At 44.5% G+C, this 24712-nt stretch overlaps 1 protein-coding gene across 1 annotated transcript in view; it reads left to right on the top strand.

Moving 5' to 3' along the window:
• The first annotated feature begins 13957 nt into the window (after window positions 1–13957).
• The window catches only part of WNT5B (Wnt family member 5B), a 95749-nt gene continuing 84994 nt past the window's right edge, over window positions 13958–24712 (top strand). The window contains exon 1 of the mRNA XM_074938978.1: window positions 13958–14069. Within this exon, the coding sequence (XP_074795079.1) occupies window positions 14064–14069 (6 nt within the window). The 5' untranslated portion in view covers window positions 13958–14063. The remainder of the gene's footprint in view (window positions 14070–24712) is intronic.

Genomic DNA, 24712 nt, shown 5'->3' with positions numbered 1-24712 from the left:
GCAGCTTCTTCTAGGAGATCACTCCATTGTCTGATTGAGTTTACTGTGGAAGTTTTGCCAATGTAACTTGGATTTTCTTTTTTCTAACCTCAGGTTTTTACTCCTGGTCTCATCCCATTTTATTTCCTTCCCTTCCCTCCCCTCCCCTTCCCTTCTTTTTTTTTTTAAAAAACTAGCTCTCCGATAGTTATAGACCATTGTTCTACCCCTAGCCCTGCCATGTCTTTTCCAAACATACCCACTTCTTTAAATGTCTCCTTACAGGACAGCTCCTCTAGCTTCTCTTTTCACCTTTTTTTTTTTTTTTTTGGCCTTTGTTTACGCTCTTTACTTCAACTCTGGCCTTTGAGAGGCCCAGAAATGAACACAGGAAATTATCTGTGGTCTTACTAACACGGAATAACAAGAAATTGTCAACTATCTGGGGCTGTCTACGAGAGGTGTAGATCCATCCCAGAGCACCATTTGCCTCTTTACAACAACGCTATCACGTCATGTTTGCATGTAATGTGCTTCCCGGTACTCTTTTCCCCAACACTCTATCTGCATCACTATGCTCTAGCTAATTTTCTTCCTCTGTGTATTTCGACCTGGTGACTTTTCTCTTCTAGTATATTATTTACATTAACGGAAACTCAACCCATTAGTCTTTGCCCATTTTCTAAACTCTCCAGGTCCTCTGCAGTTTTACTCCATGGTATTAACCACCCCTCCGACTTTTATCTTATCACCACATGTAATTAGTTTACTATTCACCTCGTATTCCAGGTCACTTTAATGAAAAAAAAGATTTGCATTACAATAATGTCCTGTGATTCCAAGAAATTCAGAGCTCCACAGTGCTGGGAACTGTACAGACACATTATAAAACACAGTCCTTGCCTCAAAGGGAAGACAAGATGTTACCCTCATCCTTCCTCTGCTTGTGTGTAACGATAGGAAAATGTGAATTGGAGAAGATGGGAATTAATATGAGAATTGAAAGTTGGCTAAGGAACTGGTTAAAGGGGAGACTACAACAGGTCATACTGAAAGGGTGAAATGTCAGGCTGGAGGGAGGTTAGCAGTGGAGTTCTTCAGGGATCAGTCTTGGGATCAATCTTATTTAACATTTTTATTACTGACCTTGGCACAAAAAGTAGGAGTGTGCTAATCAAATCTGCGGATGACACAAAGTTGTGAGGTATTGCCAATACAGAATATCATACAAGATGAGCTGGATAACCTTGTAAACTGGAGTAATAGAAATGGGATGAAATGTAATAATGCAAAGTCATGCATTTAGGGACTCTCATCAATAATTTTTGCCATAAGCTGGAGACTTACCAGTTGGAAGTGACAGAGGAGAAAGGCCTGGTTGACCACAGGATGACTATGAGCCACCAATGTGATGTGGTTGTGAAAAAGGCTAATGCAGTCCTAGGATGCATCAGGTGAGGATTTCCAGTAGAGATAGGGAAGTGTTCGTACCATTATACAAGGCATTGGTGAGACCTCATCTAGAATATTGTGTGCAGTTCTGGTCTCCTATGTTTAAGAAAGATGAATTCAAACTGGAGTAGTTGCAGAGAAGGGCTACTTGGATGATCCGAGGAATGGAAAACCTACTTTATGAGGGGAGACTCAAAGATCTTGTTTTGTTTAGCCTAACCAAAAGAAGTCTGAGGGGAGATATGACTGCTTTGTATAAATACATCAGAGGGATAAATACCAGGGAGGGAGAGGAGATCTTTAAGTTAAGCTCCAATGTGGACACAAGAACAAATCGATATAAGCTGGCCATCAATAAATTTAGGCTTGAAATTAGATGAAGGTTTCTAACCATCCAAGGAGTGAAGTTCTGGAATAGCTTCCAAGGGGAGCAGTGGAAGCAAAAAACCCAACTGCCTTCAAGATTGAGCTTGATAAATTTATGGATGGCATGGGATGATGAGACTGCCTACAATGGCATGTAGCTGATCTGCGACAGCTAGTGGCCAGTGGTGGGAGTCTAGATGGGGAGGGCTCTGAGCTATTACAGAGAATTCTTTCCCACGTGTCCGGCTGGTGGGTCTTGCCCACATGCTCAGGGGCTAACTGACTGCCATATTTGGGGTTGGGAAGGAATTTCCCCCTGGGTCAGATTGGCAGAGACCCTGGGGTGGTTTCGCCTTCCTCTGCAGCAGGGGTCACTTGCAGGTTTAAACTATAGTAAATGGAGGATTCTCTGTAACTTGAAGTCTTTAAATCATGATTTGAGGACTTCAGTAATTCAGCCAGAGGGCTATGGGTCTATAACAAGAGTGGGTGGGTAATGGTCTGTGGCCTGCAATGTGCAAGAGGTCAGACTAGGTGATCATGATGATCCCTTATGACTTAAAGTGTATGAGTCTATGTAGGTACATAGATCAGGTTGGTGCACACACAGCAGCAACATTGCTGGGCGCTTTTTAAATGATAAGGGCCAGAGGCTGCTTTGCACTGCTCCAGCTATGCAAAACAGCCTTCAAGTCAGTTTAACCAACCGCTTGGGAAATCCCCAGTAAAGGAGAATCTAAAGACTATATAGAGCCTGTGTACTCAAGGCGACACAGTGAGTCTATGGCAGAGCTGGGGAGAATCCAATTCTCCTGAAACCCATCCCTGTACTTTAATGACTGGTCCATGTGTCCTCCCTTAATATGAAGATATTAAACAGTATTAATCCTAATACAGATCTCACTCAGGACCTCCCCCTATACAGGCTTCTTGCAGAACATCCCCAGTCTAACAGGGATTTGGCCAATGGAAACCCCTGGAGACCCTGATTAATTACCCGATTAATTACCTGTGCTTCTCTGTTTGACTGCTTTGTATCTATTCATTTCATTTATCTTGATGACACCTTATCAGTTTTTTAATTTATTGTTATTGCGAAAGGATGATATTTAATTGGCTTCTGACAGAATACAGCAAGAAGTGTGTCTTTCTTTAGCAAGTAAATTATAAGAGAACATTTAAGTGGGTAGAGAAAGAAATTAAAAAGAAAAGTTAGAAAAAGAAAAAATAAAGGAACTAAATAGGTTAAAAAATAGAGGAGAGGTGTAAATTCATCAGCTTCTCCCTAGGTTTCCCTATGTACAATCTTGTTGCTGCTGTTAAAATAATTTGCAAAAGAACACCATGTGAACACAAACCTATATGCCTTCTCCCTATAGAACAGTGCAGATTTGTACTAAATTGCACTGGCCTGTTCTAACTATTTCAACATGGAAGGAGAGTTGGGGCTGGCCTGTTCCACCTATTTCAACATGGAAGGAGAGTTGGGGCTTTTCCAGCTCTTACAAATAACTCTTAGATTCTTGTATGTGTTCATACTGAAGACTTTAGTGGACTTCCATCTCTTCATCAGCATCCCCCTACTCCACCAAAACCCACTGTGCAGTGGAATTCTTTCAAGTTGATTGGTGTAACCTATTTAATATATAGGAATTATAATAATTAATGATGATTCAAAATATGCAACAGAATAGAACAATAGTAGATAAAATTCACCATTGATAAGTTCAAAGTACGGTAATGCACATTGGAAAAAATAATCACCACTACACATAGATAATGATTGGTTCTAAATTAGCTGTGACTACACAAGAAAGAGATCTTGAAGTCACAATAGATAGTTCTCTGAAAACTTCAGCTCAATACGCAACAGCAGTCAAAAAGGCTAACAATCTCAGGAACTGTAAGGAAAGGGAAAGAATATAAGACAGAAACTATTCATAATACCACTAGATAAATTCATGGTGTGCCCACACCTTGAATACTGTGTCCAGTTTTGGTTGCCCCATCTCAAAAAGGATATAGTGGAACTGGAAAAGGTTCAAAGAAGGGCAACAAAGATGCTGAAGCATATGGAACAGCTTCTAGACATGAACAGACTAAAAAGATTAGGGCTGTTTAGCTTAAAAAAGAAACAACTAAAAGGGAATATGATAGAGGTTGGGAGGAGGTGTATAAACCCTGCACTGACAGGAAAGGGGCTTGTGAGGCTGTATGTGATAAAGCAGCCCTGCCAGTCAAGTATGTTAGGGAGGAGGGCTTTACAAGAAGGAAGCTGCAGCCTGCAACAGGGGAAGCCCTGATAAGTGAGCAGCTGGACCACTGGAGTGGCTCCTGAGACAGCAAAAGGACCTCTACTGCCAGAATCCAGACACACACCCCTGCCAGCTGTGTGAGGAGTCCAGCAAACCCCAGGGTTGAGCCAGTAAAGGAGAGACTGAGGCCTGGTCTACACTAGAAAATTATATTGGTTTAATTACATCAGTCAGGGGTGTGAAAAATCCACAACCGAAGTGGCATTATTAAGCCGATCTAAATCCCCACGTAGACAATGCTAGGTCGACGGAAGAATTCTTCTGTTGACCTACCTACCATCTCTTGGGGAGGTGGATTACATACGCTAATGAGAAAACCCCAACCGTTGGCATAGGTAGTGTCTACACTGAAGTGCTACAGCGGCACAGCTGTAGCGTTTTAAGTGTAGACAAAGCGTGACTTGGCTACCCAGCCATAAGGACTCCAACAAAATAAGGTGATGCCTTGGACATTTTTGCTTTTTATTGAGTTTAGCAGGGGTTTGTTTTGTGCTGAAACTGAACTTTTGCTTGTCCCCCACCTGTAAGCTAAGCAGGCCCACAACGGCAGAGCCCACTACAAGGATTAAGAGGCTGTGGCCTGTACTGGACCAACCCTGTGACAAAAAAGAATGATCAGGGATGGTGTGGGCCTGCGGCTTAATGGAGAAGGTGAGCTGGTAACGGAAGATGATAAGAAGGCGGAGGTATTCAATTCCTACTTTGCTTCAGTCTTCCACAAAAAAGAACATGTGACTGGACAACTAGCGAAGTTATCAAAAACAATAAAGGAGAAAAGATGCAGATCACGATAAGTAAAGAACATGTCAGAGATCTCTCTAATTTGAATGAATTCAAGTCAGGAGGGCCTGATGCTATTCACCCCAGGGAGCTGAAGGAATTAACTGAAGAAATCTCGGCACCACTGGCAATAATATTTGCAAACTCATGGATGACAGGAGAGGTCCTGGAAGATTGGAGAAGAGCTAAAGTAGTGCCCATCTTCAAAAAGGGGGGAAAGGAGGAGCCAGGGACCTATAGATCAGTTGATACCTGGAAAGCTACTAGAGCAAGGTATAAAACATCCAATTTACAAATACCTGGAGTATGAAGGGATGATCACTAGCAGGTAGCATAGGTTTACAAAGAACAAATCATGCCAAACCAACTTGATTTCCTTCTTTGACAACGTAACTGGTTTGTTGGATAGAGGGAATGTGGCAGACGTAATATACCTGGACTTTAGCAAGGCTTTTGACACAGGCCCACATGTAATTCTCATAAACTGGAGAAAGGTGAGCTCAGTAGAACTACAGTTAAGGAACATAACTGGTTAAACAACTGCGAACAAAGAGTAGCTATTAATGGAATGACATCAGATTGGAAGGAGGTCTCAAGTGGAGTTCCACAGCGATTTGTTCTGGGTCTGGTGTTATTTAACATCTCTATTATTACCTGGATGTAGGAATAGAGAGCATACTGATCAAATTTGCAGATGACACAACACTGGGGAGTTGTAAACACTTTAGAGGATAGAACTAAAATTCAAACGGATCTCGATAAATTGGAAGACTGGGCTATAGACAACAAAATCAAATTCAACAAAAACAAATGGAAGGTGCTACACTTACGGAAAAAAAACCAAATGCACAAGTACCGAATGGGGGATAACTGGCTTGGCAGCAGCACTGCTGAGAAGGAGCTGGGAGTTATGGTGGATCACAACCTCAAGATGAGTCAACAATGCAATGCTGTCGCAAAAAAAGCAAATATAATTTTGGGTTGCATAAACAGAGGTATAGTATGCAAGTCTCAGGAGGTGATAGTACCACTCTACTTGATGATGGTTAGGCCTCAGCTGGAGTACTGTGTCCAATTTTGGTCACCTCTGTATAGAAAGAATGTAGAGAAACTGGAAAGGATCCAGAGATGAATGACAAAAATGATCAAAGAGATGGAATGCAAGCCACATGAGCAAATTCTGAAGGAACTGGGTATGTTTAGTTTGGAAAAGAGGAGATTAGAAGGGAATATGATAATGGTCTTCAAATACTTGAAAGGCTTCCATAAGAAAGATGGAGAAAAAATGTTCTCTCTTGTCACAGAGGGAAGGACAAGAGGCAATGGGTTCAAATTACCACATAGCAGATTTAGATTAAATCTCAGGAGAAACTTCCTAACTGTAAGAAAGTAGGACAATGAAACAAACTACCTAGGGAACTCCTTGAATCTCCTTCCCTGGAGGTTTTCAAAATGAGGCTGGATAGCCATCTGTCTTGGATGGTTTAGACACAACAAATCTGCATCTTGGCAGGGGGTTAGACTAGGTGACCCTTGTGGTCCCTTCTAACCCTATGGTTCCATGATTCTGTGATAACTGGGCATGCCGGGGGGAGGCACCCAGAGAGAATCTTTTTACAGAGGTGTATAAAATCATGAATGGTGTGGGAAAAGTGAATAGAGAAGCTATTAACCCTTTCCCACAATACAAAAACCAGGGGTCACCCAATGACATTACTATTCAGGAGATTTAATACAAACAAACGAAAGTCCTTTTTTGCATAATTCACAAATAACTTGTGGAACTCATTGGCAAGGGCTATTGTGAAGGCCTAAAGTATAACTGGGGTTCAAAAAAGAACTAAATAAATTCATAGAGGATAGGTCCATCAATGGCTGTTAGCCAAGATGATCAGGGATGCAGCCCAATGTTCAAGGCAACCCTAACCTGACTGCCAGAAGCTAGGATGGGAAGATGGGGCAAATCTCTCCAACTGCCCTGTTAAGTACACTCCCCCTGAAGCTCTGGTACTGGCTACTATCAGAGACAGGATCCTGGGCTAGATGGAATATTGGTCTGACTCATTATGTCAGTTCTTATGTTCTAATTTTGGAAGGGATATTAAACCTCCTGCTTTGGGACTTAAGCCAATCTCTAGCTGTTAGAGATAAGGATGAGACCTATGTGGAGAACAGATTGTTTCACATCTGCCTGCTACAAAGTTCTTACACCTTCCTCTGAAGCATCTGTTGCTGATCATTGTCAGAGAGAAGAAACTGGATTGGCAGGACCTTGGGTCTGATCCAGTATGGCAATTCTTATGTCCTGTCACCCAGTTGTCCTTGTTATCCTGAGATCTGTCTCTGAATGCAGGAAAGGGAGTGATCTGGGAAGCTTTTCCAGACTGTGGGGAGGGGTCTTTTGTTCCAGAGGGGAGTGAAAGCATCTCTGCCTCCACAATTTCAGTGTAACCCCCTGTTATGTGTTGATCCTGAAGTTTTGGACCCCTATTATTTACCTGGCAATGTTTGCCTACTCCCACTTTCTAAGGCTGTGATACAGAAATACCCACTATGTCTCTTGTTAAAATCAGAGAGAAAGAGGATACGTTTTTTGGACTAAGGTAGAAATCTGCCGGAATGATAATCTTTTATATGCCTTAGGGTCTGTGAGACCTCTGTGGCATCTGAGATGTGTCTGGCCCAGTCTGCCACGGGCGTCTCCACCAGTGAATTGAGCCCAAGAATCAATTGCAATAAAAAATGAGTGAGGAAACACTAGTTCCCTGTGTATGGACAACTCCATCTATCCATTCTTGTCCTTCACTTGGCACTGAACCTGCAGTGTTCTCTGGAAATTTCTTTGTTTTACCCTTTCCATTTCAGTTGCCACATGACCTGGGGCTTCCTATTTGGGGTAGAGGAAGACTGTTGAACCCACAAACTCCATTGTAATGGTCACAGAGAGGAGCTTGTCTAATGACTAAAGCACAGACCTGGGTATCGAGAGCTCTGCATGTTATTTCCAGCTTTGCTACAGGGTTAGTGTATGATGCTGGGCAAGTCAATAGCGAGAGACAACTTACTCTCCTGGATCTCATCTGGCTACGACAGAGTCTTTTAATCTTGAATTCATTTAAAAGGTTGCTAATGACTCTGTTTTCTAGGTGTTTGGTAATTACTTAACAATTGTGTTTTTCCCTTTGTTTGGTGATCAAGCAGGGGGGGGGGGTGGGGCAGGACAAAGCTCCTGTACCCCATATGTCTTTATGGTGCTTCTGAACCAGGGTGGCCAAAGGGCAACTCAAGGCCCCAAGCAGCCTGTGGAGTCCTAATGTGCTTCCCACAACTGCCCTTCCCCTGTAACTGTCCGGTAAGGGCAAAGCAGATGGGCCATAGATTTTACAGCTGGTGAATGTAAACAACAAGCTGTCTCTCAAGGAAGATATGAGTGTGAACAAACACTATTGGTTGTGTCTCCATCTAGCTCCAAGTGCAAAACCTTATGCAAAATAGTTGTAAATCTCTGGATCCTGGCAAGTTGCCAACCTGGACTTTCCTGGGAACAGCCTGCTGAGGGAAATGTCTCCCAGTCCCAGGGAATCCTTCCAGGGAACAGAGTAGCACATCACCCAGAGGAGGAAAGAGAAAAGCCTCTATCTCTGGAAAAGTTATATGACATATAGCTGCAAAGATTTCTTGATAAGAAAGTTGCCGTGACCCTTCATGGTCTATATTTCTGGAGGCTGGTGCTATCTGAAAAGGTGTGGATGCAACTGATACATATAGGTGAACTCTGAGCCAATTAAGTGCAACAGCCAAAGCATATACTGTAGTTTATCTGATTCAAGTCCTGCCTGACCCATGGAGCCTCCATTTGGCCTCTGCTTCTCCTCACATCTGCCTTCCAGAATTCAGAACAGACTTTACCAGCCCTTGGTGACGATTGCCAAGAAGAATCCTTTTTCAATTGACAGTGGATGAGATTGTGTTTTAATGAGTAAGGTTACGCTTGGGGGCTGGAAAAGCCATTGTAAGTTCATACCAATTAGAACTACAAACAATTTAAACGTTCTAGTCCATTCCTTCCCACATGTCCTCAGGGACTTGTGCAGAAATGTTCCCTATAATATATTCTCCCATGCTCTGCTCCTGTTCTTATGACTCAAGGGATGGAGCTTCCGCTATGTCTTTGGGGAGCCTATTCCACAGCTTAATAGACGTCAACATTAGGAAATATTTCCAGGTATTTAACTGAAATTTCTTTTTGTGGAGCACCACAAATTCCCAGGTCATGAGTTTTAAGCCTATGGGAAACTATCCGGTTCCCATGTGGATAACAGCTGAGAATATGTAGAATGCTAGGGGGCTGCAGGGGCAAGTAAAGAAGATGGGTGTGGGGCAGTGAAGGTTTTAATACCAGAGAGGCAAGGCAAGTCAGGTATCTTGTCTGGAATGAGTCCTGCTTTGGCAGGGAGCTGGACATATCTTTTCCAGCTCTGATTTCAATGATTCTGTAAGTCCCATCTTCTCTCTCATCCTTTGCTATTGGAAACTCTCACAGATCGTCACAACCTGCCCTTTTCACTTAACCTGCCTCCTGCTACCAGTCTCCAACCTAGAGAGAAGGGTGGATGGGAATTAAAAACAAAGCATCAGTCCCAGTAAAAGGAAGTGTAAAGAAAGGTACAAGTAAAATGTTAAATGTAGCTCTGAGTGGACATGGGCCTGAAATGGGATTTGATGAGGCTGGAGAGGGGGCATCTTATCAAACAGACGCTAAATTGACAGAGAAACTGCCCAAGAGATCGAAGCTCAAGAGGACCACAGAAATACCCCTCTGGGCCTAACTTTAGCTAAAGGTACTTTGGGGATGTGTTGCTTGCTCTCTGATGATAAGGTCTCAATCTCATATTTTTTAGCATCTTTGGATGTACAGATTATTAAAACAGAGTCTGTAGATTCATGCTGCATAAAGAGAGGGACTTACATTCAATATACTTTTTATATGTCTTTCTTTTATCAAGTGGGTCTAAGTGTCTCATCTCTTTCTGAACACAGATTGCTCAGAAGCCTCCCCTCCCTCTTTCTGCAGCTTAGGTCATTCTCATTCATGTTGGGGGTAAGGGGGCAGTGTCCATTCTCTTGGTGAAAGAGAAAGGGTGGTGTGGGGAAAACATGACTTTTATGGCATTTGGGAGAGAGGGAGGACAGAAGAACTGAACATGACTTGTACTCTTCCCGGGTACTGTAAGAGTTAAATCATTCACTACAAATGGTGTGATGCAGCAGGCTTCCTAATCCTGCTGATACAAAGCATAGATCTGTTGTGACACTGTCCCCTCTCATTATCACTCACATCCCAGTCTCTAGTCATGGGACAAAGTTCACTCTCCTCACAGTTTCAGTTTTGACTGGTGAGGCTTTTTAAACCAAGCAGCAGTCATCCCACTCTTTAGATGAGTTTGGACATCTTCCATGGATTTTACAGAAGTGGAAATCTCACTTGTGGCGAGGGCCCAAAGTAGCTGGTGAGGCTCCAGGTAGTAAGTGTACTTCCCCCTCCAAACCCCCCAAAAGTAGATCATATTTTTAAAGTACAAAAACTAGGATGTTATGGTCAGGGTATCACAGCAAAGCATTTTAGTGGGGGATAAGGGAGGTTTGTGGGCAGTGGAAAGACAAAGAGATACCCTCTTCCCCTTCCCCTTTCAGAATGAAAAACTGGGACACTTTACACTAAGGGGTTGGGTTGGAAAAATACACGTGTATCCCTCTATCACCCCCTATCATCTTCCCTACTGTGTCCACCACTCACACACATGCCTCACCAATTCATCCACATCTTCATTCATAACCACTCTCTTTCCCTGCACTCAGTCTTACCAGCCCTGACTGCTCCCTTCCCAGTTCAAAACCTCCCCAAACCTCCCCAGCTCTCTCCAACCTCCACCAGCTCAGAACCTCCCCACTCATACACCCCTCTTCCTTCCAGGCTGAGAAGCCTGCCTCATTGCATCAACCTCTTCACAGCTCAGAACCACTCCCTCAGTGCCAATCTCTCTCCCACCCAGTACCCCCCCAGGCCCAGAACATCACACCCCTCTCTATGCACAAACAAACACACACAACTGTCCAGGCTCAGAACTCTTTCCTCTTGTACCTGACACCCACCACTACCACCAGGATTAGAAACCTCCCCTACTTCTTGTTAGATCTGAAGAAGCAGGAGCAGAGGCAGTAAGGAAGGACTGTGGCAGCAGGGAGTGATATGCTCTCAATTAACTTCATACAAACCTGCATTCCCTTCTCTTTCCTCTACTGGATAGCCCATGTGCTCTATGGACTACAATGACTGGCAACTACAAGAAACACGTGTACCCAGCCCTATATTTTGCCTCTGTAGGTAGCCTTACTGCAGCCTCTATATGTATTCCCAGCTCTGTGCCTTCTCCCTTTGCCCTCAAGTACTCCCCTAGTGGTAGCCAGGTGTACTGCAGTCTCCAGGGGTTTACAGAAGCACCACCCCCACCAGGAGTCCCTATGCAGTACATCAGCCACACTACACACTTATAGCATCAGTAGTGGAGCTTTGGCCCAATAGCTCCTAACAACCAGTTGCACCTGGACCTCCCCAGACCATGGTAGACAGGCAGCACAGTAGTTAGGTAGCACACGAAATGGTCCAGTACAAATTGATACCTCAGCGCTGCGAAGCACCCCTTCTCAGAAAGAGGATCCTTTGGAGCCAGTCCCAGTGTGTATTAGTGAACAAAATGCTCTGTGCCTTGCTCTCTGGAGACTGGATGCTCAACAGTTAAAGTTCTGCAAACACACAGGGAACAACATCCCATCTCATAAAACACATTTAGCTCCAGGTGAGAAAAACTGGCACCCACCACTCACAGCAGACAGTGCAATTTGGAGGCGGTGTTTCCCTCTAATTAGTTGGTATTCGCCATAACAGCTATTATGTTTCTTGTTATAAAGTCCTGAGGACAATGGTTCCTTATTTCCTACCAAAAATAGTGAGTTACTATTTATTCCCAGCCACACCTCTGCTCTCTCTAATTCACATTGAAAGAAGGTATAACTGAGTGCGGTGATGGGAAATGTTGGATTATTTGGTCATAAATTAAGACAGCCAAAACCTTCAATTATTTTTTACTATATATCCTGCATTCAGATGTTTACCTATTTCTCTAAAAGTGCCCAGATAAATATTTCCTCTCTGAACATGAACAGAAGCTCAAAGCTGTTTGAAACCAGACACTAATGGGCGGGTGTGTGCCTCAAATTACACTCGCTAAGCCAGACTCTGAGTTAGGTAAAAATGGTGTAAATAGAATGATTCCAATGGGCCAGATTTATGCCTGGGGTAACTCCATTGCAGAGTTATTCTGGATTTCAACTGGTGTACCTGACATCAGAATCTAGCCCAATTCTTGTACCTTTGCACTTGTATGCTACCCCTGCTGTATTAGCAAGTTGGAATCCTAATACTGGAGCTCTGATGAGAGGATCCCAATATGCCAGACTGCAAATCCTGGTATTATTGCACTTGTGTGTAAGTGTCACTGAACTCAGAGGCTGGGAATGTAAATCTTGCTACTAGTGTGCTGGTATGTAACCCTGAGGGCCAGATGTTGATCTCAGTTACACCAGTGTAAATCTGCTAAATTTGAAGCTCCTCCAAATTTATACTAGTATAAATGAAAACAGACTCTGGTCCCGAATATGGAAACTAATATGTAGAACCTATTGCACTGTGAATGTGAAGTCTGATATTCATACCTTTGAGTGTGAATCCTAATGCACTCTGAATGTGTATCCTGATTAAGGCCGCCACCCCCTTCCCCTGGAGCACCAGCGGTGGTCTCGGCTGCACACTGATACCCCTGCCCCAGGACAGCCATGGCCCCCCCAGAACCTCCTCTCCAAACTACCCAAGATTTAGTCCAGGATATATAGTACATAATCCAAAATGTCACTGGCCTATGGATCTGCATTCCCTAACCAGACTTCTTTGCATCTTGGAACATAAGAATAGCCATACTGGGTCAGACCAAAAGTCCATCTAACCCAGTAGCCTGTCTTCCAACAAAAACAAGAGGAGTCCTTGTGGCATCTTATTGATGAAGTGGGTTTTAGCCCACGAAAGCTTATGCCCAAATAAATTTGTTAGTCTCTAAGGTGCCACAAGGACTGTTGTTTTTGCTGATACAGACTAACATGGCTACCACTCTGAAACCTGTCTTCCAAAAGTGGCCAATGCCAGGTGCCCCAGAGGGAATGAGGGAAGGTGTCTGTTTCACTAGAGGGTGTAGGGAGAAAGATGTCATGCCCTGGGCTCTGGAGAGGGGATGTACATTGGGAGGGATGCTTGGCTTCTAGACATGCTTGGCTTCTTACAAGAAGTTTAAACCCCAATGGGGAGGTGTCTCCGTAAGGGAATGGAGGCCCAGGCAAGTGGGGGGCTCTGGGTGTGTCCCTCGGGGGCAGGGGGGTCCAGGATTGGGGACTGAATGTGTCCAGGAGATCTCGGTCTGTAGAGGATGTAGCCCCTGGGGGCGGGGGAATCCCAGGCTGGCGATGTAGTGAAATCCTGGGCTGTAGAGAAGGTATCCCCTGGGGCTAGGAGATCCCAGGCTCTGGGAGGCGGGAGTCCCCGGGGATCCCAGGCTCTGTGTAGCTGCGCACCGTGCTAGGCGGGGCGGGCTCGGGGGCTGGCGCAGGGCGTGGGGGAGGCGGGGCGGAGGCTGCCGGAGCCCCCGGGATCTGCTTGCTGAGCTCCGGCCCCTGCACTCGGCATCGCAGCTGCCACAAACCGGCTGAAAGTTAAGTTCGGTCCCAGCCGCTGCAGGGAGAAGAGCCTGGGGCAGCCCCAGCGCGGCCAGGGCAGAGCGAGAGAGCGGGTCCCGGGGAGCAGCCCCCCTCCAGCGGCGCAGCTGAGCGAGGAGCCGGGCACTGGGGGCGCCAAAGTCTGCTGGGACAGGGGGGCTCGGCTGAGCCTCGGATTTAAAGACTAAAGGGCAGCGAGAGCCGGTGAGCCCCGGGGGCAGGTGCGTCTCCTCCTGGTCTCCTGACATTGCAGCGGCCGCCCCCAGCCGGGCTCCCTGTGCCCGGGAACAGGACTCACCTGCTGCCTGCGGAGTCAGGGTTGGGAGCTGCAGCCTGACAGGGAGCCACCAGATGCCGGTAGGAGGCGGCTGGGCTGAGCAGGGGCGAGCGAGGGTTGGGATGGGGCTTGCCAGTGCTCCTTTTTTGCTGGCCGGAGGGTGTCACAGACATGGGCAGACCCGGGGGCTCTGGGCTGAGCCACCCCCACCTCCTGACGCTTTCCTGGTGCCTTAATCCCCCTTCGCCCCGGGGAGGGGCAGGCTGGCTGGCCGGCCGTCAGCCCGCGTCCGGGGGCTCCGGCCGGCCCCTTCCCCTTCTCCGGCCCAGCCTCTTGGTGCCGAGCCCCAGGCACTGGGGCGGGCTGTAAATCCGGGGAGCAGTCCCAGGGCCGGGTGCCGCTGAGGGGTGGGAGCGGGAACTCCGCCCGGCCGTCTGTCGGGCTGGGGGCACGGGGCAGGGGTAGCAGAGGGAAAGGGGCAGGCAGCTGTTTCTGGGCCAAAAGCAGGTTGGATGGGGTTGGCGGGGGGAAGCGGCCCCTCTCCCTGAGGCGGCAATGGTGGAGCCTTGCGCCGTTCCCCTCCTGGAACAAAGCTGGAGCTGCTGCTGGTGTGGGGCTGGTGTGCTCCCCCCGGCCCTGCCTGCTCCCTTAGCTTTGTTGTGTCCTCTCCAGCTCGCCGCCAACCCCTGCAGCAGGCAGGTGAGGGGCAGGACTTCCCGGGCCCCGCGCTGCTGGCGGGAGGAGCTGCCCCTCGGGTGTGCTGCTGGGGAGTTTGATTTGTGGGTCGGGGTCTCCCGCTGAGGAGCGCGCTGCTCAGACCTGGCCCCGCGTCCCCAGCCTAGTTTGCCGTGGCCCAGACGCCCTGGGTGGGCGCGAAACTTTCTGTCACTTTGTGCTCTCCGAACTGGCGTCTGAACGTTGTGTTGGGAGCTGCGGGGTAACGGGAGCCTGGCGCGGCCCTGGAAAGGGCCTCGTCTGGTCTGAGCCCTCCCCGACTGGGTCTCTCGACTTGCGATTGCTCAGGGCATCTTCGAAAACTGGACACCAGGAGCAGGAAGGTGTCTGGCATTCTGGGAGGCCTGAACCTCCAGTGGGTGGTGTTGCTGTACGTTTAAATCTTGGGGGAAAGGTACCAAACTGAGAGTCCTGGAGACTAAGGTCCTTTCTCCACAACCGGGCGCTAGCAGTACTGCCTTTCTCCCACCTTGTCTGTCAGTGTGCCCCTGTCCTGGTGAGAGAATTCCGATTCTGTGACTAATTCAATCATTGGCTCTCTGCTGGGACAGACGCATCATATATAGTGGTTTTTATGCTCAGTATATTTGTCTACCGGCACTTAGACTAAGGCTGCTGACTGATTTTACTAGGTTATAGCTTTCAGTTATGACAAAGGAGGTGGATTTGAATTGGTGACCTAGAGGTGGAAAGGCTGTATATGCCATTACCTATCCTGCTGAGCAAGCCCATCCTCCTGTCAATGTCTGTTGAGCAGACTAAGTCTGCCTTGTGCCTATGTCATGGTTTATGGATACAAGCATATAAACCCTGAGGTTGTGCTTTTGGGGGGCTTTTTGTTTGGGGTTGGGTTGTTGTTGGGTTGTTTTTTTTTTTTTGTCTTCCTCTGCAGCATGGGACACAGATCACTTGGTGGTTTGAACTAGAGTAAATGGTGGATTCTCTGTAACTTAATGTCTTTAAATCAGGATCTGAGAACTTCAGTAACTCAACCAGAGGTTATGCGCCTATTGCAGGAGTGGGTGGGTGAGGTTCTGTTGCCTTCAATGTGCAGGATGTCTGACTAGATGGTCACAATGGTCCCTTCTGACCTTAAAGTTTATGAGTCTGCATGGGAACACACACAAACTCCTGAATGAGAGGAAATTGACACCTGTGCACCCCCTCACTCTCCGCATAGAATCATAGGACTGGAAGGGACCTCAAGAGGTCATCTAGTTCGGTCCCCTGCACTCATGGCAGGACTAAGTATTATTTAGACCAGCCCTGACAGATGTTTGTCTAACTTGCTCTTAAAAATCTCCAGTGATGGAGATTCCACAACCTCCCTAGGCAATTTATTCCAGTGCTTAACCACCCTGATAATTAGGAAGTTTTTTCTAACGTCCAACCTAAACCTCCCTTGCTGCAATTTAAGCCCATTGCTTCTTGTCCTATCCTCAGAGGTTAAGAAGAACAATTTTTCTCCCTCCTCCTTGTAAAAACCTTTTATGTACTTGAAAACTGTTATCATGTCCCCTCTCAGTCTTCTCTTTTCCAGACTGAACAAACCCAATTTTTTCAATCTTTCCTCATAGGTCATGTTTTCTAGACCTTTAATCATTTTTGTTGCTCTTCTCTGGACTTTCTCCAATTTGTCCACATCTTTCCTGAAATGTGGCTCCCAGAACTGGACCCAATACTCCAGTTGAGGCCTAATCAGCACAGAGTAGAGCAGAAGAATTACATAAGAATGGCCATACTGGGTCAAACCAAAGGTCCATCCAGCCCAGTATCCTGTCTACCGACAGTGGCTAATGCCAGGTGCCCCAGAGTGAGTGAACCTAACAGGTAATGATCAAGTGATCTCGCTCCTGCCATCCATCTCCACCCTCTGACAAACAGAGGCTAGGGCCACCATTCCTTACCCATCCTGACTAATAGCCATTAATGGACTTAACCTCCATGAATTTATCCAGTTGTCTTTTAAACCTTGTTATAGTCCTCGCCTTCACAACCTCCTCAGGCAAGGAGTTCCACAGGTTGAGTAAAGAAGAACTTCCTCTTATTTGTTTTAAACCTGCTACCCATTCATTTCATTTGGTGGCCCCTAGTTACGTCTCGTGTCTTCCTTACAACACTCCTGCTAATACATCCCAGAATGATGTACATCCATGCACACACCCTTTTTGTATATACATTAGAATGCAAACATACATATGTCTGTTCTTGCACACACATCAACATGATGACATCATCATGCATCAGTGTTCTCTTTCTCTCCTGCACCAGCTTCACAAGTGCACCACCACACGCTTTCTACAAGCACCATTGTACTGACAGTTTATGTGCCTGCGTGCACCAACATAGTCCCATCTCTTTCATGTATGCCAACACACATGCTCCCAAAACTATGCCCATTAGAACTCTCAATCTCTTGTGCATAAATATGTGTAATAGCTTTCATATGCCTGAGTACCAACACCCGTGTTTAGTCTTATCCTGACATTGTACCAGAACACTAATTCTCTTGTGCAATGTCACATGTATATTTGCACAAAATCTCTTACTCCAAACTTGATTGAATGTGTACACAACACACTTGTTCCCCCACCTCTGCATAGAATTTGTGGGTGTGCACATGCACATACTTTTACACATGTACACCTCACTCCTTTCTCACATGCACACTAGCACTGGCATACACATGCATGTGCCCACACACTCCTCTTCTCTCCTAGGCATGCAAGTGTGGATGCTCACACCTGCACCAACGCACACATTCTCATGTGAACCAATTCTTTCTGTGTCACACAGAACAACACTGCACGTACCAGTGTTCATGCTCCCACCTGCTCCAATTCTTCCTCTCTTGCTCACTCAAAGAACTCTTATATATGCCCGTCAACATGTTCCTTGCATGTGCCAACACACTTATGCTTACCGGTATAATCTATCTCTCCCCATCCAATATATACATGGGTACGTATGTTTTCTAACATATGCACTTGTGCACACATATACACTCTCTTTTGTGCTAGGACATACTCTTTTACACACATTGATCTGTCTCCCCCCTCCAGTTTCATATGAGCCTTGGTGAATAAATAATCTCAGGCATGCACATGTGCAGGGACACACAAGCTCTCTTTCCCTTTGCACGTCTGTATAGACATCCCCTTACTCTACCCAGTATGCAGGGTGCATGGACACTGGCAGTACCCTGTTCTTCAGTTTACATTTATAGACTTTCTCACCCATGTGCACAAACACTCTTGCTCTTACACTCTCTTCCTCATGCATGCACTTATTTATACACACTGGCCATGCACTGGCCATCTGAAATGGCTGTCATATTGTCATAGCACTTTTTGCTTGCTGGCACATGTCCATCCTCTATCACATACACAAGTTTTGTTTTAAAAGGGGAGAGAAACAAAGTGCATGTCCTTTAGAAAAAAGAAAATAAAGACACAGGCCTGACTAAGTTTACAAAGTTCTGGAGGGGTTAATAAAGTAGAAGGGGATGGGAGGAAAAGAGAGAGGTTCTTTTTTACACTACTGTCCTAGTGATCATCTTATATGAAGTAAGGTGACATTGCTTTATATACCAAGCGTAGTCAATATATGGAATAAATTACCAAGTGTGGCAGAAACTAGTGTATGTTACAATTTATTTTTCTTCTTTTAAAGAAATTAGACAAGTATACAGAAGGAAAACCATTGTGAGGTCCAACTGCCAATTCAGAGTGTGAGGCAGAATTGGATAGGCAAGCTGGCCTCTCTCCATCTGTGGATTTCCTGTGCTCCCAGGCTCCATCTCACATGTGTGTTTTTATGCCCAGGAGTGTCAGCGAGGGATTCCTTCCTGTTGGAAAGTAGTTTCCTCCTAGCTCACTTTGTAGCTGTAATATTAGCACCCTCTTCTCTTTAAACATGCCCTGAATTCACCTTCTTTCTAAGATAAATATCATATGCGGTACTTAAAACTACAGTGTCTTCACGTTATTAATCCCCGCCTCAGTATTGACGTTGAAAGGATTTTACAGTCTAGTTCACTTCATTACTGCCAACTTCAAATATTTGAAAAATCTTAAATCAAGCCCCCCAAAATGTGTGATTGCCTTTAAAATCATGTGCTTCTTTTAAATTGGGGTTCTTTTTATTTCCCTTCTGGGTTTTTGTTTTGTTTTTTGAGATTTTGGAGTGTGTAAAGAATATTTTCAAGGTTTTTTTCCTGAAACTGCAAGGTCTAAAAACTTACCTTTTACATGAAAGCTGAGATTCTCATGTAATTACTTGTCTACAGGAGCTGAGGCTCTTAGTAAAATGCCAAATATTGTGAGACTTCCAAAAATTCACAAGAGTTAGCAAATCTGTTACTCTTCACCTTTAATGCTCTTTGCATTTCACTCTGTATCAGAAGGCTGGTAAGTTTCACATTCTGTATAGTTCTTCTGCACTACTGTGATGCTGTTGGATTTGCAGAAATGCAGGGGAGCAAATCATCAGAAATAGCCTGTTTATTGAAATCAATATAAACATATAGACATATTTCTATTAATTAGGATTTTTTGTATTTTTTTAAAGCAAAACTTAATCATAAGTTGAGTGACAGTGTCACTTAAACCATTTCAGAATAACTTGGGAACACACAACAAGCACTTCAGTAATCCTTTTAAAAATCAGGATTCAAATAGCCAAAACTTTCAAGGCAGAACAATTTGTACTAACTGCAGCTCATATTTTTATTGAGAAGGGACATAAACTTGTTGATAAAAGGGATGCAGACTTTGCTGAAAAATTGGAGAAGGTGCGGAGAAGAGACACAAAAATGGTTGTGGGCTGGAGAAAGTACTTTACAGTGAAAGACTTTAGGAGTTCAGTCTGTTTAGCTTATCAAACAGAAGATTAAGGAATGACTTGACTATGATGTCTATGTACCTTCGTGGGGGGAAAATCGCAGGTACTATATTGCTATTTAATTTATCAGAGAAAGGCATAACAAGAAACTATGGCTGGAAATTAAACACAGACATTCAGATTAGATTTAAGACAAATTTTTAATGGTGAGGATGATTAACCATTGGAACAAACTACCAAGGGGGAAATGGTGGATTCTCCATTTCTTAAAATCTTCAGATCAAGACTGGATGCCTTTCTGAAGATATGCTTTAGCCAAACACAAGGTATTGGTCTCTACAGGAGTAACTGGATGAAATTCTATGGCCTGTATTCTACAGGAAATTAGACTAGATGATCTGATGGCCCCTTCTGACATCCCAATCCAGAAAACTTATGTGAACTTTTCTGTGTATAATGAGGTGGAGTGATGGGGCAGCCGGAAGCAGATTGTCATTATTTAGCACAGCAGTTTCACATTTCACAGAGTAGCTATATAAATCTTATATTTATAAAATACCTTTCATCCCAAAGTGCTTTCCAAGATGAAACTAATACATGCTACAAGCAATATATACATAGGGCTCACTTAATTTATCCTTGGAAGTGCAGCCACCTCTACAGTAAAACATGGTAGCTTTTTAACAGTCTAAACCACATTTAAACATTGACTATTTAAGGACAGGAATTGAAAAATACCATATCTGGTTGAAGCTATAGGGGAATTTAGATGAGGAGAATCTAATTATTTAGTTGGAATTTGGCTGGAACAAGAAGAATTTAAACCCTTACAAAAAGTATCACAAATAGCCAAGCCTCTAGTTTTACATCTCATCTGAAAGATGGCACCCACAGCAATGCAGGGCCTTAACTCCAGGTTGTGGTATCAGGTCTGAATTAAGCGGTAGAGGGGAAAGCACTGCCTACTGAATTGTCAGCATCACCTCCTGCATCTCCTAGGATGGTTTTCTTTAGGGGTCTTTCATCTGAGTACAATCCTACTTTGTCATAGGCACCTTGCTCTCAGCATTGCAGCTATGTTCAGACTGCAATTTCACACGGACACACCCCTGAAAAGCCTTTCCATTTAATATGAAAACCACATGGAGGGGCTGGGAATGCCTAGAATAATGGGGAAGAAGTGCTCAGATTGTCAGTCTGTGCCATAACTTCATATTCGGTGATGCTCTAGGCTGCAGATTCTTACCCTTCAGTGGTTTTGCTGTGGGTGCTCCTCTTGGTACCCAGCAAAAGCAGATGGCTAGGTCTGTGTGAATCCCATCTCTTCTACTGTGTATGTTTACCTGTCTAAATATAACTCCTCAGCCAGTCTCATGCATCCCAGACTGACCTGTTCTCTTGTGGTTGAGCTGTGGGTCTGGCTCTTGCTGCAGTATTTCCTGGCTGCTTTGGGCTCATGGTTTGCAGCTCAGTCCCTCTCTCAAACAGATATAAGTTAGACACTCATTCTCTCTAGGACTTTGGGAAGCCAATTCTCCCTGTTCCTAGGTTTTATTTTTAAACCTGGAGGTTCAATGAGAAACCTAACAGTTCTAAGGAGTGGAGGGTCCCTATTCCTACCCCACCCCCCTCCCATTGCTCACTCCTTCTCTGAATATATACAATATAGTGGGCTTCAGGAAACCTCCTGTCTGCCAGTTACAATCCACACAGTTTATGCTGCAACTCTGATCGTTCCCAGAGATCAGGCATGCTGAGGCAATTCTTAAAGGGACAGTGTCTCTCTTTAAACCTCTGTCAGAATCTCAGAGATGGGGTTGGCAGATATTTTCCACTTTATGCCTTTTCTATTTCTATTTTGTTTAGAGTTTGATTCCTTTGAGTTTGCTGTAGTTTTTAATTCACTTGGGAAAACATTTATGTACACCTCAGCCTTTGAAGAGCGGAGAAGAGAGGAGTGAAGTGGGGAAGGGAAGGACATAATTCTCTGCTGGGTTGAATTAATTTGTTTTAAAATCCTATTCCAGAGACTAGCCCTGACAGTCCAACCCTGCAGCCCTTACATATCTAAAGAAAGACTGAAAGATGAAATCATTAGTGCCTTGCACACCCATGCAAGAGACTCTTGATTGATTTAGTCTACCACATGAAAGAAACGGTTTGATTCCTGGCACGGTAGACTAGAACTCCTTGAGCTAACCCAATGGCCTTGTGGTTAGTGCTGTTGTATTTGGAGTAGAGGTAATTAAGGTTGACGTTTCCAAAAGGGACTGTTGATTTTTGGGTGGTTCTAATTTTGAGTTGTCTGACTTAAGGCACTTTAAAAGGGCCTGATTTTCAGAGGTGAGGGGTCAACACTTTCTGAAAATCAGGTCCCTGTAAGTTATCCAAAATTGGTTCCCCAAAATTATTAGTCACTTTTGAAAATTTTAGCTGAAGAGTCTAAAGCAGTGGTTTTCAACTCGTGGTCTGCAGACTATGTCTAAGGGGTCTGTTAAAGGTTGTCATGACCATAGAACAGTGGTTTTCAACCTGTGGTCCGCGGACCTCCATTCAAAATTTTTTAGGAGTCTTCAAATGAAAAAAAAGATTGAAAACTACTGGTCTAAAGGAGAATCAGAAAAACTGTTTGTCATTGAGAGAGATTAATTCAACTACACACAAGCAAGAATGCTGAAGTGATTTCTAATGAGGAGAGACTAGTTCAGACCAAAACTCTCAGAACTCTTGACTACATGACCCTCCTGCAAGGATATTCAGTTAGAACAAACTGTCAGATCAGTAAGCAGATCAGTAGGCAGATCAGTAATCTGTGTCCAGACACTGTTGCATACAACGTTTAAAGGTGACCTAAAAAAGAAATAAAATGTGTTTCTCTCTGATGTATAAAAAAGAGCTGCTTGCTTTTTACCTTAAATCTAGAAGTGTCAAGACTTTCTTGGGTTTGTTGGAGGCTTTTTAGTCTAAGATGTTTATTGCAAGTTGTTACATCTTAACTGAAGGGCTGAGAGATTGAATATTTAATAAAGTAATTATTTTCCCAAGTGTTCTTTAGTTGTTGGGGTTATGTAGGCATTAACAAAAGCAAACAGAAACCAGTGTTTTTAAACAGTCTGACTATAATTCTCTTTCTTTGTCAATTGTTCAACTTTTAGTATTAATTTCTTGTGTTATGTCACAGTTTCATTAGTTCATAACCATAGCATCTCCAAGATAGACAAGATCTGACTTTTAAAGAAAAAAAAAAAGGGGGGGGGGGATTTTCTTAGTTGGTCACAAAAGCCTTCAGACCTTCTTCATACATAATAGAAGAGTGAAAGGACACAAACCCAAATTTGTCTTACTTGGAAGTTTGCTTTTAAAAGCAGTTTAATTATTTCATGGGTGTTATATATACTACACTAATTTTCTGAAATCTTGTTTTCCACTCAACATAGAAAGTGGATACAATTAACAGATAAAATTAAATTACATAGTATTTTTCTTTTACAAATTTAGCCATTCTAATCTTGCAGGATCTGGGCTTGGTACAATGTCATGGTTTTATTCAGTTACTATGCTGACATTTTCATTTTTGTGTCTTTTTTTGGAAAGATTTGGAATGTCCCAACTAGATACTATCACTTCAGACTCTACACAGCCTTGGGTTCTAAGAACTTAAGTAAAGTTTTATGGTCAGCTATCAGGTTTAATACATTCTACCATACAGGTGTTCATGGAATTTCATTATTCTGTACACTGCACCTTAAGGGCTATTAGTTGAGCATAAATACCAGTTCTTGTCAGGGCGTAGGATGTGTATACAATAGACTTCTCCCTGTCATTGTGTAATCCGAGTGAGATCACAGTTCCCACTCCAACGAGGAGGTCTCACAAACCAGCATTACAGGAAAAAAGTGGAGTCAGATGGTTCTTATACCTGTGCACCTGTGTCACATTCTTTTTGCCATTTCTATTAACATTCCCCATTTTTACCTTTTAACAATTCGGTTAGATGTTTTAACAGTTTAGAGGAGTATAAGGTGACTTCAGCAATCACGTATTAATGCCAGGAAAGCTTGCAACTGGATAACTTTATTAAGTGCCGGTGCTAGCTGTATAGGTTCCATTTTTTCTTTAACTGGATGGATTCCTTCACTATCAACTCTGTGTCCTAAGAAAACTGCACTGTCCTGAAAAAAAGAGTCACTTGCTTGTCTTTACTGAGCTTCAGAATATTTTTGCACTACTGCTTCCAAATTATGTAAATACATTTCTGTGGTTCTTCATAACTAGAGTAGCATTCAGAGAGCATACTAACCACTTGCACTTTCTGGTCCATAATAAAAGCTCTGGTACATTAACTTGGCCCGAAGGGAACGTGTTAGATTAAGGCCTTGCCTTGACCAGAAAAATGATGATGAAGTTTAGGTCAGGCTTAGACAACATGAACTATCTAAACCCCACTTAAACGCAACCACTTGTCCTAGTGTAGATGCAGGGTAACACCTTCAGATAAGTTTTAGCAGGTTGAGTTAAGGCCTAGACTTCACTAAAGATGTTACCCTGAATCTGCACTAGGAGAAGTGGCTAACATCCTACACTAGGAGGAGTGGCTAACATCTTTAGCTCAAGTCTAGGCCTTAACTCAGCCTGATAAAACTGATCTGAAGGTGTTACCCTGCATCTACCCTAGCACAAGTGGTTGAGTTTAGGTGAGGTTTACAGAGATTTAGGGTTTCTAACCCTCCCAGTTTTGCCAGGAGTCTCCTGGAATCAGGCTCTATCTCCCCGAGGCCACTGACGCCAAACCAGAAGATTTTAGGCTGCTAAGAGTCCAATGGTGGGGGGGCTAAGGCAGGCTCCCTGCCTGCCCTGACCCCCCGGCACTCCTGGAAGTGGCCAGCACATCCCCCTGATCCCTGGGAGGAGAGGGAGTATCCGTGCGCTGCCCGTGCCCCAAGCACCGACTCTGCAGCTCCCATTGGCTGGGAACTATGGCCAATGGGAGCTGCGGCAGCAGTGCCTGCAGGTGCGGGCAGCACGTGGAGCCCCGTCCCCCCCAGGGGCCACAGGGACATGCTGGCCACTTCCAGGAGCAGCACGTGGAGGGGGCGATGCATGGAGCCCCCTGGCCCCGCTTACCTTGGGCGGCTCCCAATTGGCA

Source organism: Natator depressus, chromosome 1 (genome assembly GCF_965152275.1).
Source record: "Natator depressus isolate rNatDep1 chromosome 1, rNatDep2.hap1, whole genome shotgun sequence".
NCBI classification, from domain to species: Eukaryota; Metazoa; Chordata; order Testudines; family Cheloniidae; genus Natator; species Natator depressus.
Note: the sequence above shows the minus strand (reverse complement) of the source record. Positions and strands in the feature narration are given on the sequence as shown.